General features: G+C 48.8%; 1 protein-coding gene and 1 pseudogene across 1 annotated transcript; both read right to left on the bottom strand.

Annotated features, from left to right (window-relative positions):
• Positions 1–3914: 3914 nt before the first annotated feature.
• SLC35C1 (solute carrier family 35 member C1) lies at positions 3915–10267 on the bottom strand. The gene is made up of 2 exons (XM_049779725.1): positions 9665–10267; positions 3915–4696 (listed from the first exon to the last, which is right to left on the bottom strand). The coding sequence occupies exons 1-2, from the start codon at positions 10194–10196 to the stop codon at positions 4137–4139; spliced, it is 1092 nt and encodes a 363-aa protein (XP_049635682.1). The 5' UTR covers positions 10197–10267; the 3' UTR covers positions 3915–4136.
• Positions 10268–13637: 3370 nt separating this feature from the next.
• Positions 13638–18896, bottom strand: LOC126018599 (40S ribosomal protein SA-like; annotated as a pseudogene).
• Between the last annotated feature and the right edge of the window lie 1768 nt (positions 18897–20664).

Genomic DNA, 20664 nt, shown 5'->3' with positions numbered 1-20664 from the left:
TTCACAGTCTCTGTTGTTGATCTCACGTTTTTGTATTGAAGGTCCTGGAATCTGTATATCCTATATTGAAGTCAGGATGGTGCGGAGCGGTGTCTAATTTCAACTCGCAATTAACGGACAATGCAGAAAGCCCTGTCCAGTACGCAGGTCGTTGTTGTTGTTTAAGTCTTCTCAGTGTTAAGGGAAGACTATTTTGAGTAAATCGATGTTAGAGCAGCAGTAGGGTCTTCCCTGGTATTGAAGCGAATTTTTTTTCTGTTGGCATTTATGTGGCTAAGTCTTCAATTCTCCAAATTTTGCATCTTAAGTCTTAAAATGTCAATGTTTTTTTTTTTTTTTGGTTTTTGGGTCACACCCGGCAGCGCTCAGGGGTTGCTTCTGGCTCTATGCTCAGAAATCGCCCCTGGCAGGCACGGGGGACCACATGGGATACCGGGATTCGAACCATCGTCCTTCTGCATGAAAAGCAAACGCTTTACCTCCATGCTATCTCTCCGGCCCCTTAAAATGTCAATTTTGATCTTTTGTGTTGTTTTGTTAGGCCACACCCGGAAGTGGTTAGGGTTCTCTAGGCTCCGAGATTAGAATTTACTCCTGGCAAGTTCAGGGGACCATATGGGATGTCAAAGATGATGTCAAAGATGATCGAACCTGGATTGACTACATGTAGACACCCTACCTACTGTGCTATTGCTCCAGCTCCGTGTGTGTGTGTGTGTGTGTGTGTGTGTGTGTGTGTGTGTGTGTGTGTGTGTGCGCGCGCCCTTCTCCGAAGCAGTGCTCAGGTTGCCTGGGGGACACTGCTGGAGATGCTCAGTCTAGATGGTTCAATCCTAGGGCTGAAGATGGGGTGCTATTCAGGTGCTTCCAGGGCCATATGGTGCTGAGGATTAAATTGAGGATTAAAATTTTTATTCCTGACTGAAGTGCTCCCTCCTCAGGCTGTTTCTCTGATGTTTTCCACTTGTCCTAAAATGTCAATTGGATTATTTTTCTTGGAGCCCAGCAAGGCTCAGGGGCTCCTCCTAGCTGGATGCTTGAGGGACTGAAGGAGTGAAGGAGACGCTGAGCAGATAAATTAAGGGAAGGACAAGCAGATGCAGACAGGGCCTTGAGAACAGGCCTGGAGCACCTCCAACGCCATACTACAATGTCCTACCCCTGACACTCTCAAAAAATTTCCAATAGCGCTTTTCTTAGTAAGGAATCATAAATAAGGAATCGAAATCATTTTGCCAAAATATGTTGTCTTATTTGCCTTAATTGAAAATTCTGGGAGAAATGCTAAAGATTACCATGCACACACACTTTTGTCAAGGGCACAAGACCTGGGAAGAGGCAGCTCAGGTCACAGATTAGGATAATCTGAGTCCTCTGCTTCTCCAGTACAATCTTTTTTTTTTGGTGGGGGGGGGTCACACCCAGCAGCGCTCAGGGGTTACTCCTGGCTCTATGCTCAGAAATCGCTCCTGGCAGGCTCAGGGGACCATGTGGGATGTCAGGATTTGAACCACCGACCTTCTGCATGCAGGGCAAACACCTTTACCTCCATGCTATCTCTCCGGCCCCTCCAGTACAATCTTATTCAGGGTCACTTGAGTTTTTGGGTATTGATGTAATACAGCAAAGGAACATATGGTGCTGTGGCTTGATCTCAGTCTCCTGCTCCCCCTTCTGTTGTGGGCCCCACTCCTGGTGGTACTCAGGGGTCACTTAGGCCATACTTGATAGTGCTTGATGGAATACGCTGTGCCAGGGATGGGATCAAGGGCCCTGTAACTGCCAGCGTGTGGTCTACCTTTGAGACAATCCAGCCTCCAAACCCTGTCCTCAACCTGTCCCCAGGCCTAGGACATATCACAAGTCAGTGCTCCATCCTGTATTTTCCTTTCTGTCATGGCCCATCTCCCTTTACATTTTGGGGGTGTCACCTTCCCAACATATCTCATATACTGGCCACTGTCTTGGGTTAGGGTCTAGCTTCTTACACATGGGGTCAAGGAATCTCAAAACTTGGTCCCATGGGTAGGTTTCTGAATGCTCAGGAGAGTTGTGATGAATGGTGTGAGTATACAACCTGGGCCAGCCTCTAGCTAGTTCGTAGCAAACAGCAAACTGTGGATGTAACTGTGGGGTTTGGTCGCTGCCTGGTCTGATCAGCCAGATACCCCTGCTCTTAAGAACAGACAAGTCTCAGAAGAGCACTGCCTAAATTCCAGTAGTGAGGACAGGCATGTGTTTCTCCACTCTTCATGGAACCTCCACTACTTTTATTGGAAGAGGCCACAGCCAGTGGAGCTCAGTTACCCCTGGCTCTGCACTCAGGAATCACAGCTGGTAGGTTTTGGGAACCATATGGGATGAGAAGGATGAACCTGTTGGCCATGTGCAAGGCAAGAACCTTATCCATTGTGCTATCTCTATGGCCCCTGAGCCTCACATGGCCTGGATAGACAAAGAACGTTTACTTCTTTTTTTTTTTTTTTTTAATTTTTGATTTTTGGGTCTCACCCGGCAGTGCTCAGGGGTTACTCCTGGCTCTATGCTCAGAAATCGCTCCTAGCAGGCTCAGGGGACCATATGAGATGCTGGGATTTGAACCATCGACCTTCCGCACGGAAGGCAAACGCCTTACCTCCATGCTATCTCTCCCGCCCCAGAACGTCTACTTCTAACAGTGCCTAGTAACACACACACACATACCCTTGGACACACACACACACACACCCTTGGACACACACACACACACACACACACACACAGAGTCTTCCTTGGATTTTTAATAAAATCACGTGCCACACCAGGCATTACACACACACACACACACACACACACACACACACACACACACACACACACAGAGTCTTCCTTGGATTTTTAATAAAATCACATGCCACACCAGGCATTACTCCCAACAACTTCATTATTAATCATCTGGAATCTGGGAGAACACTGAGAGAAAACCTTCCCAGCCTTGGCTCCAAAAGCAGGGAGTTATCCCTTGCGAGGGGTGGGGTAGGGACTCCCCAGAAAGGATGAATCTGTGAGTGCCACCCTGTAGTCAGAAAGGTGGTGTGAACAAGAGACTCAGAAAAAGAAAAAAAAAAAGACTCAGAAGAGAAAGTTCTGGTTCAAATCAGCTGTAACATCTGTCCCCAGGCATAGGGGTCAGTCCCCCAGAGCCCTGCGTAGGGAAAAAGCACTTTGGGGAAGCACACTCTGGCTTTACTTCCAGGAGGTGGTGATCTGAGCAGGACTTTGTGCCAGGCGCAGGGATGGCAGAGGGGCTGGGATGTGGAAAATCCATGTGGGGGGTTAAAAGGGGTGTGCAGTTCATGACTCTCATGGCTCTGCTCAGCCAGGAAAAGCTACGAGGTTCCAGAGTGCCGGAGCTGGAAATACTTGAAATACTTGGACAGATGCTGGGAAAGGGCACTTTCCCCAAATGGACCCCATCCCCAGGCCCCTGCTCAGCAGCTCCTGTGAGCACTGGGATCAGGTAGGGGTATAAATGACCTTTCACCTGCTTCCACATGGCCTGTCAGTCTACATGGCAAGGCATGTCTGTGTAGCCCCTTCCTGGACATGGGGGCCAAGGCAATGTTGCCCATTAGCCCTGTACCAAGAGAAGTGGGGGTGCATTGAATCCCTTCAGATAGCCCATGATGGGATGCAACCAATCTGCCCTGAGTAGAAGTGCAGACCAGCCACCTTGCCACTATCATCCCTTTCAAAGTTGTGGCCCCAACCCCGAAGGTCACTTGGAGGTAGAAGGTCGAGGGAGTGGAATGGGGTGAGAGCAATGCCCCTTCCCTCCACTCCAAGAATTAATGCTCTTCCAGAGAACCTAACTGCCTATTTCCATGAGGAAATAGGAAATAGTTTCCAATAGGAAACTGCCTATTTCCTCCCTTGGAAAAAATAAAAGTCCCAGGATGAGGGAAGGGGGTGAAGACAGGCTTGGCCACTCTGAAAAACTTGGGGTTGCATTTCAACCCCCAGGTACTGATGGGTAAACACGACCCACAGTGACCCCCTGTGGCCGTCTGTGGGCTGCCCTCTCCAGGGCAATTCCCCAACCATATTCCCTGCATGGCAGGGGCCTCCTGGGGTGCCTCCTGGGCAGGGTGAGAAGCTCAGACGCCTAGGCTGCCTTTCTCTTCATCTTTGGGGCTGGGCTCCTGAGGAGTCCGCTTCATCTCCCAGCCCCGGACCCAGGTGTAGGCAAAGGAACCGCCCAGCACCAACAAGTTGCTTCCCCACCAGAGGAAGCTCTTGGTCTCCTCGAACTGGAGCACGGCCAGCACTGTCTGGGCGCACGCCTTGGCCGTGCCCGACACATTGTGTGTCAGGGGGCTGGTGAACTTGATCTGCAGCCCTGTCACGTAGCCAATGGCAAAGCCAAACAGGCCTCCCAGAGTCATCATGGCCCAGAAGTGGGCACTGGCCAGTAGCGGGAAGTTGCTCAGGGCATGGAGCTCGCCCAGTAGCAGGAGCAGCGGCAGGAAGAGGACACAGGCGTTGACATTGTTGTAGAAGGTCAGGCGCCAGATGCTGCCGTCCACGGCTGGCAGTACCTTCTTGGTGTAGATGGCGTTGAGCGAGACGCAGAGGCTGGCCAGCACGCCGAAGAGGGTGCCCACCCAGGACAGGGTGCCCTCTGCCCCCTCCTGGTCCACACCGAGCCAGAAGCCTCCTGTGGTGGGAAGAAAAAGAGAAGTGAGTGGGGACAGAAAGGAGAGAGGCTGGGAGACTACCCGGTCCAGCTCATCTACATTCTAGTGCAGGAAGACTATTTATTTTTCCTTTTTATAAAAAAAATTTAAGCACCATGATTACATACATGATTGTAGCTGGGTTTCAGTCGCAAAAAGAACACCCCCTTCACCAGTGCAACCTTCCCATCATCAATGCCCCCCCCCCATCACCCTCCTCCCCCCACCCCTGTCTGTATTCGAGACAGGAATTGTACTTCTCTCATTAACATTGTCATAATAATTAGTGTAGTCATCTCTCTAACTAAACTCACTACTCTATGTGGTGGACTTCACGTCAAGAACCAAAGACTCCTTATTTACCTTGTAAAGAGGCCGTGAAACAGTGGGGGAGCTTGGAGAAAGCTGGGACCTCTGGGAAAGGAGGTGATATGTGAAGTGGGTACTTAGGGAAGAGGCATTTTATTTCAGGTCTGGAAGTTGGCTTTTGACACCAATGAAACTGAAGTGGGCAACCTCACTGAGTTTGCACACTTGTGACCCTGAGGTCATGGGGGGACAGTCCCTCTTTTTTAAGATGAATTATTTTGGGGGGGTCACACCTTGCAATGCTCAGGGCTTACTCCTAGCACTGCATTCAGGAATCATACTTGATGGGTTGGGGACCATATGGAATACCAGGGATCCAACTTGGGTAGGGCAAGACTTGGGCAGATGCCTTACAGCTTTGCGCCACCGCTCCAGCCCCAAGACTTTTTTTTTTTAATTTCTTTCTTTCCCTCCCTCCTTTTCTTTTCTTTTCTTTTCTTTTCTTTTCTTTTCTTTCTTTCTTTTTTTTTTGATTTTTGGGCCAAACGCGGATGGGATGCCGGGGATCAAACCCAGGTCCATCCTGGGTCAGCTGCATGCCTTACTGTTTTGCTCTGGCCCCATCTTTTTAATTTGTTAAAAATTTAATACATTAAAATTGAATTATTGTGTGATACACAGTCACAAAGTTGTTTATAATTGAGTTTGGAAGAAATTATTTGCCCAGTACTCATTTGATAAGGCTTTAATATCTATGTTATACAAGGCACTGGTAGAGTTAAACAAGCAAAAAAAAAAAAAAAAATAGGCCAACTCATCAAAAAATGGGGGAGAAGAGATGAACAGAAACTTCACCAAAGAAATACAGATGGCCAAAAGACACATAAAAATGCTCCACATAATTTATCATCAGGGAGTAGCAAATCAAAACAACAATGAGATACCATCTCATACCCCAGAGACACATAAAATATATAAAACAAATACAACAAAACCAAGAACAACCAAGAATGGTGTGGATGGGGGGGGGGGAGAAAGGGACTCTATATTTCTGCTGGTGGGAATGATGACTAGATCAATTCCTTTTTCTGAAAGATTCATCTTGGGTCCACTCTATCCACAGATCTGCTCAGGCCTTCCACTAGCCACCACCAGCTCGGCCTCCAAGAGGCAGCCATGCACTTATCTCTCTGATTCAAGGTCAAAAGTTTCTTTCTTCTTTCTGGAACTTTTTTTTTTTTTTTTTTTGGGTCACACCAAGCAGCGCTTAGGGGTTACTCCTGGCTCTAAGCTCAGAAATCTCTCCTGGTAGGCTCAGGGGACCATATGGGATGCCGGGATTCGAACCAATGAGCTTCTGCATGAAAGGCAAACGCCATGCTATCTCTTTGGCCCCTCTTTCTGGAACTTCAATGAGATTTTGAGGATCAAGTTTCTACAGAGTGCCCAGAACACAAAGCTGTGGCACCACACAAGGGCTCTTCCCTTTTGTTCTGGGCTGCCTTTGACGAAAGCTGTCTCCTTAGCCAGGTCCCACTTTCCCAGAAGGCTGGTATCATATGTATACCTTTTGCAGCATCTGGGAAAGAGGAAAAGTATGGGGTGTCTGAGGGAGATTTGGGGTCTATTTGGAGGCTGGTGGCAGGAAGAAAGTGGACCACTGACTTCTTTGAGTTCCCTTTCCCATTGGCTGTGTGGCCAGTTTACTCTCCACTGGTAACCAGAAGGAGCTGCATTTCTTAGGGGATTGTGGCCATCCTGTGTCCTCCCAGCCCTCTCAGGATTATTCCCAAACTCAAACCTTTGGTCTCTCCTCTGCTGGAATCAATTTTTTTTTTTTTTTTGCCACACCTGGTGGTTACACCACGGGTTACTATTGGCTCTGTGCTCAGAAATTGTTCCTAGCAGGCTCGGGGGACATTATGGGATGCCAGGAGTCGAACCAGGGTCTATCTGGCGTTGGACATATACAAGGCAAACACCCTACCACTGTGTGATCATTTGTGCCCTCTGCTGGAGTCTTGACCTGAACCTAGCCACCAACTGACTGTTGGAGGGACAAAAAGTGGATGGAGCTAGTTACTAGGGTGGTCTGGAGGATTTATTTAATTTGGTGTTTTATTTTTTTTACCCACCCCCCATTTCCAGAAGGAGGATTTAAAGTGAGCTAGGACATGATCCCTGATAAAGATCAAGTTTGTTCTGGTGGCCAGGAGGAGGGGGAGAGGACATAGAGGAGGAGTAGAGGGAGGAAAGAGCAGGAGGAGGCAGCTTTTCTGGTGGGGAGAAAGAAGGGGAAACCCTGTAGCTACCTGCCAGTTCTGTTCAGCAGGGAGCCCCATTCATCCTTGGCACTTGGTCCCTACAACAGTCAATGATGTCCCTTGTCTGAAAGTATCTCACCACCAGCTACAGGATCCCCTTCTGACATTTCCTGAACAACTTTCTGGAACTCTAACATGTCTCCCATGAGGGATTCACCTTCATCATTTATAGGGTTAGCAGGCCTGAAGGGTCCTCAGAGGGAACCTTTGGCAAATAAGGTTTAGGAGCCGCTTCCTGCTCCACTGTGGTGGGGAGGTCTCCCAGAGGTCCTAGTAGTCCCCCTCACACCTCTGCTCCATCAAAGATCTGGAACCAGCAGGATCCCATGATGGAGCTGCTTTTCTAGGCCTAGTGGAGGCTGGGGATACAACATTTTTTTGAGGGGGGGTGTTGGGCCACACCTATGATGCTCAGGGGTTACTCCTGACTATGTGCTCAGAAATTGCTCCTGGCTTGGGGGACCATATGGGACGCCGGAGGAATGCACTGTGGTCCGTCCTGGGTCAATTGCATGCAAGGCAAATGCCCTACTGCTGTGCTATCACTCCGGCCCATTGGGGTACAACTTTCCTGCAATTGGAGCATCTGGGCCTGGGACTTGGGGATAGCAGTGGAAAAGGATGTAGGCCAGCTAGGCCAACTAACTATACTTCAGCAGAAAAGGCCTGGCTGGGTCCAGATCAAGATCTCATGTTTCCAGATGGTAGAACCCTAGGAAGTAGAGTTGAGGAGTAAAGGGAAGTCTCTGACCTATGGTGCTGCCTAATAAAACTTCTGGGTGTTTTACCAAGGGTTGAACCCAAGACATGGAGTACATACCCTCTACCCCCCATGAAACCTGCTTCCACGGAACCTGCACAGTTCAATATAGCTGCCACATCCAATGCAGTGGCCACAGACCTCTATCGGCTACTGAGTACTTGAAGTACAGCCACGGATTCAGCTTACAACCCCTGTGTCTGAGAAACTGAATCTCAAACACTGCACCTTGGGTGACTGGAAACAGAAGCGGGTGGCCAGTAGCTTTCACATTGGTGAGTGCAACTCAAGGATAAGGCCTGGGGGTAGGTGGCCCTAGAAGAGCAGAGTCTAGCTAGACTAGTTTTGTTTCCTCCCTGCTGAATGTAGATAGCGGCATGGACCTGGGCAAGCCACCAAATGTCTCCAAACCTCAGTTTCCTCAGTTATATGAGATGATCAAAGTGATAGGACCACCCTGGGCACCTCTGGGAAGTTAAGGAGATGGCACAAGTGGCTGATGGGCACCATGTCATCCATCATGAATGATTATTTTAGGGGCTGGAGTGATAGTTCAATAGGTAGGATACTTGCCTTGAATGAGGGAAGATACATGTTTGATCCCTGACACCCCGACGAGTTCCCAAGACATACCAAGAGTGATCCCTGATCTCAGAGCCCTCTGAGTAAACCCTGAGCACCCGTGGGTGTATTTCCTTCCTCTCCCACCATAAACGACTATTTCCTGCAGGCCAAGTTCAGGAAGAGAACTAAGGCTTCTCAAAGTGTATCTCTTTCCATCAGCAAGGCATCCTCATGACCCTGCAAAGTCAGAAAGTTGCATGATTTATCCTCTAGGGAAAAAACCACTGATAGAGAAGTCAGGACCTTGTTGCTCCTGAGTGCAGCAGAGGAGCGCTTGAGTGCTAGAGATCAGCCATTTTGGCCACTGTTCAGCTGCGTGACCCTAGACAAGCTACTGAACCTCTCTGTGCCTTGACTGTCTTGCTGTGAAACCCAGATTATGATCCCACCCACCCTATGTGAAATGCAGCCCTGGCGGAACCCTCTCATGTTGAGTGACAGCAAATGACTTCCTGTTTCTGATACCCAGGGTTTTCCTTAAGATGTCGGGCCGGCTAGATGGCATGGAGGTAAGGCATTTGCCTTACATACAGAAAGTCAAGTGGTTCAAATCCCGGCATCCCATATGGTCTCCCGAGCCTGCCAGGAGCAATATCTGAGGGTAGAGCCAGGAGTAACCCCTAAGCGCTGATGGGTAAGATCCAAAAACAAAAAACAAACAAAAAAAAAGATGTCTAGGACCGAAGTGGTAGCATAGCGGTGGTAGGGCATTTGCCTTGCAAGCTGTTGACCCAGGACGAATGTGGGTTCGATCCCTCGCATCCCATATGATATCCTGGAGCCAGAAGCAATTTCTGAGCACAGAGCCAGGAGTAACCCCTGAGTGATGCCGGGTTTGTCCCCCCCCAAAAAAAATGTCCAGAAGAAAATTTTCTCCAAAGGTTGAGCCTGCCCATTCCCTTTCACCCTCCTTCCCCGTGGGCCTGGCTCACCGATGATGACACCACAGCTGAGCAGGGCGTAGAAGGAGGTGGTCTGCCTGAGCAGCAGGTAGGAGAGCAGCACGTTGAAGACCGTGGTCAGCGAGCGGCCCACGTTGTAGAAGGCCACTCCCACGTACTTGAGGCAGAGGTTGTTGAAGGTGATCATGCCGATGAAGACTACCGACAGGGGCAGCACGCTCCGGGCCACCCCGAGGTCCAGGTCCAGGGCGGGGAACTCCACGGCCCCCGGGCAGCAGATGGCCAGGGTGCTAAGGCCCTTGCATAGCAGGGTGGTCACCAGGCACTGGTAGAAGGTGACAAAGATGGGGGTGTCCAGCTGCAGGGAGGGGCTGTCCAGCAGGTATTTGTTCAGGAACACCATGGAGATGGAGGTGACCCAGTAGAGGCAGACCACCAGCGCGATCTGCAAGGCCCGCAGCACGAAGGGCCTGGCCTCTTCGCTGGCCTCCCGGGAGGGGTCAGCTGTCCCCATCAGCGCCATGTGCAGGATCCGGGACCGCTTCAGGGGGGCCCTGTTCATGGTGGCAGAAGAGCTGGGGTCACCAGAGAGTTAGAGCTCACTTTTAGAGCTTTCAGAACAACTGTCATGGGTAGGGGTGTGTGTGTGTGAACCCACAATAGCCCAGAGAGAGGCCTTTCCAGCTAGGTCTAGGTTAGAGAGGTTTGGGGCTCAGAGTCACAAGTTGCAGGACACCCCCCTCCCCAAGACACAGAGAAGGAATGAGGGGTCAGCTAAGGATCAGGCTAGAGCAGGACAAGACAGGGAAGTCCAGGCCAGTTGAAAGAGGGTGGGGAAGGGAGAGGCAAGGATGAACAGGGAGAGGAGGAGCTGGGAGAAGGGGGCAGGCAAGGGAAGTGAGGAAGGCAAGGGGTTTGCTGGGAGAGGCCTGCAGCGAACAGAAGGGTGGAAGGAGGTGGCAGGCGCCGGAGAGGGGTGCAGCGGGCGGCCAGAGGGTTTCAGGGAGCAGGCCCGAAGCACGCGGGGATGGGCCGGGCCCCTGGGTGTCCAGGCCGCGCCGCCTTTCCGAGCATCTGAACCAGCCTGGAGCCTCCAAACCACCCCACCTAGGCCGCAAGTCCCCTGGAGAGGCGGAGCAACGATCCACTTCCTGACACGCCCCCAAACCCTCATTATAGGGACCCCGCACGTCACGGCTGTCATTCTTAAAGCCGTAGGCACCCAGAAATATAAGGTTTTCCCCCCACCCCGGAGTTTCCAGATGGGCGTCTACACCCTGGCAATCTCCCAGTTCTTGCATTTCGGGCCCCTTCTTGCAAGGTCCCGCCTTGAGAATTAACTCGGCCTACTGGGCTCCTTTCTTAGCCCTTCTCCAGGCACCCCAGAAAAGATCTGTGGATTTTTCCAGAAGCCTCAGAGTTTGGAGAACCCCCCCGCCAGGGTACCCCGCGCCCCTCTACCCATTGCATTCCCCCGCCTAAGCCCCAGGCCCGCCCGGGTCACCGCATCATTCCTTCCTCAAAGTCTAGATCCCATCCCGCACCCCGTTTGGTGCACCCCTATTTGAGACTCTTGGAGGATCTGGGCTCCTTCTCCCGAATTCAGCATCGCCCCCCAGTCCATCACCCACCTGGGATCTCTCTCCCACTACCCAGGCCGGGCCTCAGAGCTCAGCTCCTTCACCTTTGCAGGTTCCACCCAGCGCCCCACTTTGCAACGCCGCGCTGGGCAGGGCTGGGCTGGGCAGGGATTTCCTCTTTCACTCCCCGGGTGCCAGCTGCTTCACCCTCGGAGGCTCCTAAGCTCGCCGCTTCTCCACGTGGGCTCCCCTACCCCCCCCAGAGGGTGGCAGGGACACCCCGGTCGTCTCCTGACCTTGACCTTGGGTTATCACTCTGGGCTCATCCCAGACCCCTTCCTCTTTCCAAGATATCACCTCGGTTCCCGGGATCCCCCCCAAAACCAGCCCGCCTACCTCCACCCCACTCTTGTTACCGCAGCTTGCAGGTCCCCAGGCCCGGCTGCATCCCTGGCCCTCAGCGACACCCCCACTGGATCGCCCCTGGAGGCTTCCAAGCTTGCAGAGGCTCCTCTGTCTGCTCCTGGGACTGGTCCTGCAAAATAGGTCACCAGCCCCGGGTGCTCCCCAGTTGAGCTGCCCGGAGGATTGGGAGGACTCGCAGCTCCTGGTTTTCACCCCTCAAACCGTACAGTGGGGCGGGCCAGTGGGCTGGACCCTACCAACGTCTCCATCCTTTTGCTTAAAATTCTAGGGGGCTTGCATGAACGTAGGGGCTACCTACCATCTTTCTGTAATATTTCAAAAGCTCTCTAGTTAATACCATTTAAGTTATGAGTGAGAGGGTACACTTTATATTTTCTTTTAAAATACTCAGGATATTCACCAAAAAAGAAAAAACTGGGCATAAATGTTGAGCATAGATATTGGGAAAAAACTGGGCATAAATGTTTGACCCCTAGCATCCCATATGGTCCTTTGAGACTTCCAGGAGTGATTCCTGGAACTCCAGAAGAAATCCTTGAACGCCGCCACCACCACCACCACCACCACCATCACCACCATCACCGGGTGTGCTTCCAAAACAAACAGAAGTACTATAGAGGACATTTAAAGTTGAACTTGTCAACTGTGTAAGTCTTCACTAAGTGTATGAGCCCATGTGCTCACATGTATGTTTGGGTATGTGGAGATGTGTGTACAGTACATATTCATGTGTGTATTTGCATGTATTTGTATGGGTACATGGGCATCTGTGGACATGCACCTGTGCTCGCCATGTGCCCACATGCACTCAAGTATGTGCGTCTCTATAGCTACGCATGTGTTTCTAGGGCACATAGGTTCATGTGCGTGGCATGTGATGCATGTACTACATGCCTGTATGCATAATATATAATGGGATATGCATCTTTGTATGTATGCATACACTCATGTGCATGTATGCACTGGTATGTATATGGTCACATGGTGCATGTGAACATGGGTGTCACTTCATGTGCATGCAGTCTCCTCGAAGCAAGCTCTGTGAAAACCCTCTCCTTTTATTCTTTTACCACACCTGGTGGTCCTGCACTCAGGAATCACCCCTGCCTGGAGATGCTTGGGGGCCTTATGGGATGCTGGGAATTGAACCCAGTTTGACCCCTTATAAGGCCTTACTCACTGTACTATTGCTTCTGCCCCAAACCGTCTCTTCTCCTCTCCTGTATTCTGGCCCTTTCTCTTGTGAGGCCTGCTCATACTTCCTCTTCAGAGATGGGCTTTCTACTTCCTTGTGTGGCTGATCTCCTCAGGAAACAAGCCATCAGATCAATTCTTCACTCAGAAATTACCCCTGGCAGGCTGGGGGCCCGGGAATCAAACCTGGTCCCTCCTGAGTTCTTCTCAATCAAGGCAAATGCCCTACCGCTGTGCTATCGCTTCAGCCCATCAGATCAATTCTTTTTTTTTTGGTTTTTGGTTTTTGGGTCACAGCCAGCAGCGCTCAGGGGTTACTCCTAGCTCTACGCTCAGAAGTTGCTCCTGTCAGGCTCGGGGACCATATGGGATGCCGGGATTCGAACCACCGACCTTCTGCATGCAAAGCAAACACCTACCTTCATGCTACCATCAGATCAATTCTTGGGATTCAAATCACCCTTGCCTTGTGGCTGGGGAAAGAAAGATGGAAAGGGAATGAATGGGTTGTCTGCTCCCCGCTAGAGCAGTCTGTTTCTAGGACTACCCCTGGAAGATTGAGACCTACAGTCTTTTTTCTCTTGGATCTAATATTTCCTGTGACAATGCTTTAGTGGCAAATGAGGCAACCTTGTTTGTGAGAGGCCTTGAGTTCCTGCAAAGACCCATCTCCCTGGCAAGCTAACAGGAAGGTTTTGCCTGCAGAAGAGCTGTCCCCTGAGCTGCTGCAGAAGAGGTATGTGTGGTAGAGAGGCCTCATTAGTGAGAGAGGTGGGAGCCAGTCCCAGAGTGTGCCCATATCTCTAGTCTCCAGACTCTTCCACTGAGTCTGAGGCTGTTAGCACCTCTCCTTGGCTTTCAGGCTGTTATAGGCCATTACAGTTAGTGTCTTTTCCAGATTTGAGTCTTAGTTTGTTTTGGAGACACATCCAGTGTTGCTCCAGAATTACTCCTGGCTCTGAGTTCATCTTGGTGGGATGTGGGGTGACCATACCATGTATTGAACCCAGGTTGACATTCCAAGGCAAGAGCCCTACCTGTTATACTATCACTCCAGCCCCTTGAACCTTGATTCACCCTTTCTTCTTTTTCTTTCTTTCTTTCTTTCTTTCTTTCTTTCTTTCTTTCTTTCTTTCTTTCTTTCTTTCTTTCTTTCTTTCTTTCTTTCTTTCTTTCTTTCTTTCTTTCTTTCTTTCTTTCTTTCTTTCTCTCTCTCTCTCTCTTTCTTTTCTTTCTTTCTTTCTTTCTTTCTTTCTTTCTTTCTTTCTTTCTTTCTTTCTTTCTTTCTTTCTTTCTTTCTTTCTTTCTTTCTTTCTTTCTTTCTTTCTTTCTTTCTTTCTTTCTTTCTTTCTTTCTTTCTTTCTTTCTTTCTTTCTTTCTTTCTTTCTTTCTCTTTCCCTCCCTCCCTACCTCCCTTCCTTCCTCCCTCCCTCCCTCCCTCCCTCCCTCCCTTCCTTCCTTCCTTCCTTCCTTCCTTCCTTCCTTCCTTCCTTCCTTCCTTCCTTCCTTCCTTCCTTCCTTCCTTCCTTCCTTCCTTCCTTCCTTCCTTCCTTCCTTCCTTCCTTTCCTTCCTTCTTTCTTTTTCTCTCCCTCTCTCTCTTTCTGTGCAGAAAGGATGGGATGTGAATCATTGCATGGTGTTTGAACTTGGTTTGAGGAACAGGAAGTTCTACAGGTGGCAGGTGGAATCTGGGAGTGGAGCCCTTGGCAGGTGGATTCTGTTTCCTTGTTTTGTCTGGAGTCAAGATCAAAGTCAGAAAGGAACAAGTTTGGGGCCGGAGCGGTGGCGCAAGCAGTAAGGCATCTGCCTTGCCTGTGCTAGCCTAGGACAGACCGAAGGTCGATTCCCCAGCATCCCATATTGCCCCCCCAAGCCAGGAGTGATTTCTGAGCACATAACCAAGAGTAACCCCCTGAGAGTCACCAGGTGTGGTCCCAAAACAAAAACAAAAAAGAAGAAAGGAAAAAGTTTGACTTGGCCAAGTGGCACAAAATTCATCTCCCAAGAACAAGGAACCCTGGATCAGTCTCAGTAGGACCTGAGATTCATTGGAACTCATGGGTAACAGACAGGACTTCTTTGAGAAGGCTGCTATGAGCTGTCCACCCAATTCATTCTCCCATTAATAGCAATAAGCCTGATGGTCTCCAGTTCCTGGGCCACATCTGTATTCTCCAGCTGTCTATATGGCAGGGCAGCAAGACTGCTCAGGGGCTGTGAAGAAAGCACGGTACCACTTTCTAGGTCAAAGCTTTAAACTCTGGGGCTGTGACTTCCATGTTACCTCCTCCTGGTCTCTTGTACACTATAGAGGTCTTTGCCCACACACTCTCAGGTCTCTGTTCCTGTCTTGTTGCATCAATGTTCTCTAGTCATGAGACAACATGAAGGCTTGACATTGTGATTCCAGAGTCTTTCTTGGGTGCTTTCTCTGCTTATGGTCTGTCTGTCTGTCTGCCTGCCCGCCTGCCTGCCTGCCTGCCTGCCTGCCTGCCTGCCTGCCTGCCTGCCTGTCTGTCTGTCTGTCTGTCTGTCTGTCTGTCTATCTATCTATCTATCTATCTATCTATCTATCTATCTATCTATCTATCTATCTATCTATCTATCTATCTATCTATCTATCTATCTATCTATCATCTATCATCTTTCTCTTTCTAGTACCTATTCCTGCCAGTCTATAATCTATTTTTTCTGCCATTTATCCCTATCTCATTTTCTGTATATTTCTATCTATTATCCATCTATCATTTATCCTGCTCCTATCCATGGCCTAGCAAAATGCCTGTCACATTAGGTGCTCAGCACCAACTTTTAGAATGAATGGCTCTCTCCCTTCCCGGAGCAAGATTTTAGCCGGCATGGACGGCCAGCTGGCAGACCCCTCATGGGCCAGCGGCCTTTAAGTCCAGCCCAGGGTCAGGGGGGTCCGCAATTGGGTCACACGACCTCCCTCTCCCCCATTCCTCCGGATCTCCAGGTGGGTTTCTGGGAGGAGCTGACGGGGCACTCTGGGTTTTTCCCCACCCCCAGGCCGGACCGGGACACTGGCCGGGGGGGGGGGGGGGGGGCTCCAGTCCCTGAACTTCGGGCTTGGGAGGTCTCTCTCCCTTCCCGGAGCAAGATTTTAGCCGGCATGGACGGCCAGCTGGCAGACCCCTCATGGGCCAGCGGCCTTTAAGTCCAGCCCAGGGTCAGGGGGGTCCGCAATTGGGTCACACGACCTCCCTCTCCCCCATTCCTCCGGATCTCCAGGTGGGTTTCTGGGAGGAGCTGACAGGGCACTCTGGGTTTTTCCCCACCCCCAGGCCGGACCGGGACACTGGCCTAGGGTTGGGCTTAGGGGGTGGAGCTGGATCTGGTGGGTGGCAGAGAGGGGCTCAGCTATATCAGTTTGTCACTGGTAATCTCATACCAGTCTACATTTTGCAAACCGCGCGGGGGCTAGCGCCCCCACGCGAACATTTGCTCCTTCCAACCTTCAGTACCCCCGATTTACCCTTCTTTAACTTCAGTAACACATAGTTCTTATCTCTAATCTAAGACATACAGCATATCTAACAAATCCCAGAACTATTTAGAAGGACACAAATTGAACACATATCTTTTGAATATTTTATGGGTATTTTCTTTAACTGATGTAACTCTGTATATATTCTTCTACCATGATGTTTCTATTCACTTTTCATCTTATCTTTTCTTTGTAAGCTGTTAAGTAAGGATTGTTGGTGGAACTGTCCCTCAGTTTGATGCCTATGATTCAACTATGTCATGGAAATTTCTGGTCTTGTCCCTATTGCCTTTAGATGCACCAATAATGCCCCATGGCATTGATCCTTGTTTGCATAGACACATTAAAATGGGAAAAAAAATACATACAGATAAGTTCTTATCTAATAAATCTCAGTACAATGTACCTTACACCCTGAACATTGATATAATGAACTGGCACAGGCTTCAGAAGAATGGGCATCCTCCATACACGCCGGAACCAGGCAAGCTATCTACGAAACATCCAAGGTCTTTTAGAACAACAGCGGGAAGCAGTCCTCTACCAGGAAAGACACTACCAAGGGTCTGACATCGACCTCTTATAAAGAGACTTCCGTTTCCACCGAGAAGACTTGATAGCAACAATGACCTGCTCTACAGGACATGGTTCTCTCTAGTGCCCCTTAAGTGGGAGGTGAAACGAGAGGATGCTATGCACCATCCTGACTGCAATATGGGACATGCAGACTCCAGGATCTTTAATACAGAAGCATGATACCAACAACAGAGACTATGTGAGGAATGGAGGTGTATTGCCACTACAGAGGATGACTTGAATTGAACAAACTAATTTGCCTGGAGCCTAGAGTCAATCCTGTGCCAGGAAACTTCAGGGTTAGGATCTCCTTGTATTTAGACCATAATTTGTCTTTCCATGTCCCTTATGTTTTGGTGGGCCTATGCAAACAAATGCCAATTGAATACCATTTTTTACTATGTTCCCTTGACTCCAACCCTTAAGAAAAACAAGCCACTAAAACTTTTGAGGTTAACTTAAACTAGGTAGTATGTACATGGAACTAGAGAAATGTACTTTGCCCTCAATGTTTAAGGAGCTACATAAGTATAATGTCTATAGATTATATTGTGTGCTGCTAAGAAATAGTATGTACTACAACTGGGGATCTGAGGGACAAGTAATTGTACTGTACATGGGTTCAGTTTTGTTTTTCTAAATGCTCTTTGGCTGAAAGTTCAAGGCTGGGACATCATCGATGGGACTACTGAGAATGCTGTTTATGGGTGATTGGGCTTCCACTGTAACTTTACCCTGTCCTCTTCTTTACATCTTTGTTGTCATAATTAAAATAAAAAAAATATGAAAAAAAAAAAAAGAATGAATGGATGCTCCTTGCAAATGAGAAAACTAAGCCTGGCTAGAGGGAAGCAAAGGTTTGTGTGTGTGTGTGTGTGTGTGTGTGTGTGTGTGTGTGTGTGCGTGTGTGTGTGTAACTACAAAGATAGGATCCTTTTCCAGACAAGGATGAGGGAGTGCTGACATCTGGATGGGTATATCCCAAAGCAGGAGATACATGGGTTGTTGACACAAAAAAAATTTTAAGGCCAGAGGGATAAGGCACTTTGCCTTTGTTGCGTGAGGTCAACTTTAGCTTGATTTATGGCACTTTATTTATTTTTTTAGAAATTCATTTATTTTCCATCAACCCGATTTTTATTCCTGTTTCAGTCTAGAAGAAACAGCATAAGGCCATTCAGTGGTGGTTCCTACCCATTCAGTGGCCTGAGCAGTGGGAGGAGCTGCAGACCAGTCTGCAACCTCAGGCTGAGTAGTAGTGAATTCAGGAGCTGGAACAGTCCAGTTGCCCTGAAATTCCTCTTTGGGGTCACACCCTTCTCAGCAGCAGCCTGCTCTTCCTTTCCAATCTCCTCAGGATCTCTGTAGAAGTAGAGATCAGGCATGACCTCCCATGAGTGTTCTCGAGAGATGGTGCCTTGCATTCTCAGAACTTCCAGGGCCAGCATCCACCACTTGAGAACCATGGAGTGAGCTCCCATGTTTTATTTACAAAGGATGGCAATGTTCACATGGTGCAGAGGAGAGTCTGTGTCACACAGAGCAATTGTAGGCACATTAACATGAGATGCCTCTGTGAGGGGCTGGTGGTAGGCCCTGGGATCAGTACCCACAAAATTCTTGACTCTGAGAAAGCTGCCTGGATTTGGTGAGTGAAAGTTTCAGGCATGAAGCAGCCAGCGATCAGAGTAGCTCCAGTGGCAACAGCAAACTTCAGCACAGCTCTCTGGTCAATATTCTTGGTTGAGATTACATTGACATCAGTGGAGTTTTCAGGGGTAACTATGGCACGAGCTGCCAGCAGAAGCTTCTCCCAGGTTCTCTTCAAATTTGTGATGTAGATGTCATTACTTTTTCTTTTTTAGATGGATTGTTCCATCTGAAAGTCCAGGTTAGTGTCACCTAAGTGGGTGCTTGAGGCAAGGAATTTGAGACATCCTCCTGCTTCACTTGCTGGACATTGAGGGCCCCAGACATTGTGAAATTACCCTTTAAGTTACGACAGGACTGGAGAACACTGCTGTATGGATCCTTACTCGGTAGCACGGAAAACTGGTTTATGGCACTTTGTATGGTCCCCTAGCACTGCCGAGAATGACCCCTGAGAGAGATATAGACACAGAATAATCTCACTCCTTTATGGGATTTAAGAAAAATAGTCTAAAATCTTAAAAATAAAAACGCAATCTAAAGACCTAGAGATAGTACAGTGCTAGAGTTAAACTCTGGGTTTAATTCTGGCTTCCATGGCCTTCCAAGCATTATCAAGTGTATCCCTGGAGACCTCTGAGCACTAAGGGGTGGCCGTCCAGAACCCTGGAAAATACAAACTTATTTATTTATTTATTTATTTATTTATTTTGGTTTTTGGGCCACACTCGGCGGTGCTCAGGGGTTACTCTTGGCTGTCTGCTCAGAAATAGCTCCTGGCAGGCATGGGGGACCATATGGGACACCCGGGATTCGAACCAACCACCTTTGGTCCTGGATCGGCTGCTTGCAAGCAAACGCTGCTGTGCTATCTCTCCGGGCCCAAACTTATTTATTTTTAAAGCAACTATCAATGACCAAAAACAAAAACAAGAAATTCCCAAACATTTCTGAGTCACATAATAGTACAGTTCATACTATATTCTATAATCTTCTATTTGTATAAATGCAAAGAAAGATTTAAGGAATTATCTCCACTTAATGTGAAGAAGTTTTATTAAAAAAAAAAGGAAAGACAGCATTGTAATAACCCAGAGGCAATAGAGATGAGGGCTGGAAGGACCCACGCACAGTATGAAGCTTACCACAAAGAGTGGTGAGTTCAATTAGAGAAATAACTGCACCAACAACTATCATGACATTGGTAGTGAGAGAAGTAGAATGCCTGTCTCGAATACAGGCAGGGGGTTAGGGAGGAGGGAGATGGGGGGGGAGCATTAGTGGTGGGAATGTTGCACTGGTGAAGGGAAGTGTTCTTAATTTTTTTTATAACTGAAACCCAACTACAAACATGTTTGTAATCATGATGCTTAAATAAAGATATTATTTAAAAAAAAAAGGAAAAATAGGTAACTCTAAAAATAAAAATAAAAGAATACTGGTTTGTGGCACTTCGTATGATGGTCCCCTGGCACTGCCAAGAGGGACCCCTGAGCACAGAACCAGGAGAAACTCCTCAGCACTGGCAGGTGTGACCCACCACTTCCCTATTCCCACCCAAAGAAGGTTCCACATGGAGGAGGCATTTCTGTGTGCAGGAGTGAAAATGCTCCAGAGGTTTTTTTCAGGACTGACCCCACTTGAGCTAGTTTCTGGTCTGGATTCTGTGATCATGGAGCTTTATATTGGGGTGCCTGAGGCAAACTAACTGATGAGCACATCCTTAGGATCCCTCCACAGTCTTCTGGTTTTTGAAATATGGGGTAGCCCAAAGGTCCTCTTCTGGAAGCCATTCAGAAGCATTTTTCCAGATAAGCATTGGGGGGCAATGGGAAAAGTGGGGGGCCTGAGGAGAGTGTCAGACAGACCCTCTTAGAGGGTGTTGTTACAGCTAACAATTTTCAGGGAGCAGCTTCTGGCCAGGGTATTTTTACAGTTTGTTTAATTTTCAGAATCACACCTGGTGGAGCTCAGAGTTTACTCCTGGCTGTTGACTCAGAAGTCACTTCAGTTGATGCTTGGGGACCATTTGCTGTGCCGGGTATTGAACTGGAATCAGTCACGTACAAGGCAAATATGTTCCCCGCTGTTTTAT

The sequence above is a fragment of the Suncus etruscus genome, chromosome 9 (genome assembly GCF_024139225.1).
Source record: "Suncus etruscus isolate mSunEtr1 chromosome 9, mSunEtr1.pri.cur, whole genome shotgun sequence".
In the NCBI taxonomy this organism is placed as follows: Eukaryota; Metazoa; Chordata; class Mammalia; order Eulipotyphla; family Soricidae; genus Suncus; species Suncus etruscus.
Note: the sequence above shows the minus strand (reverse complement) of the source record. Positions and strands in the feature narration are given on the sequence as shown.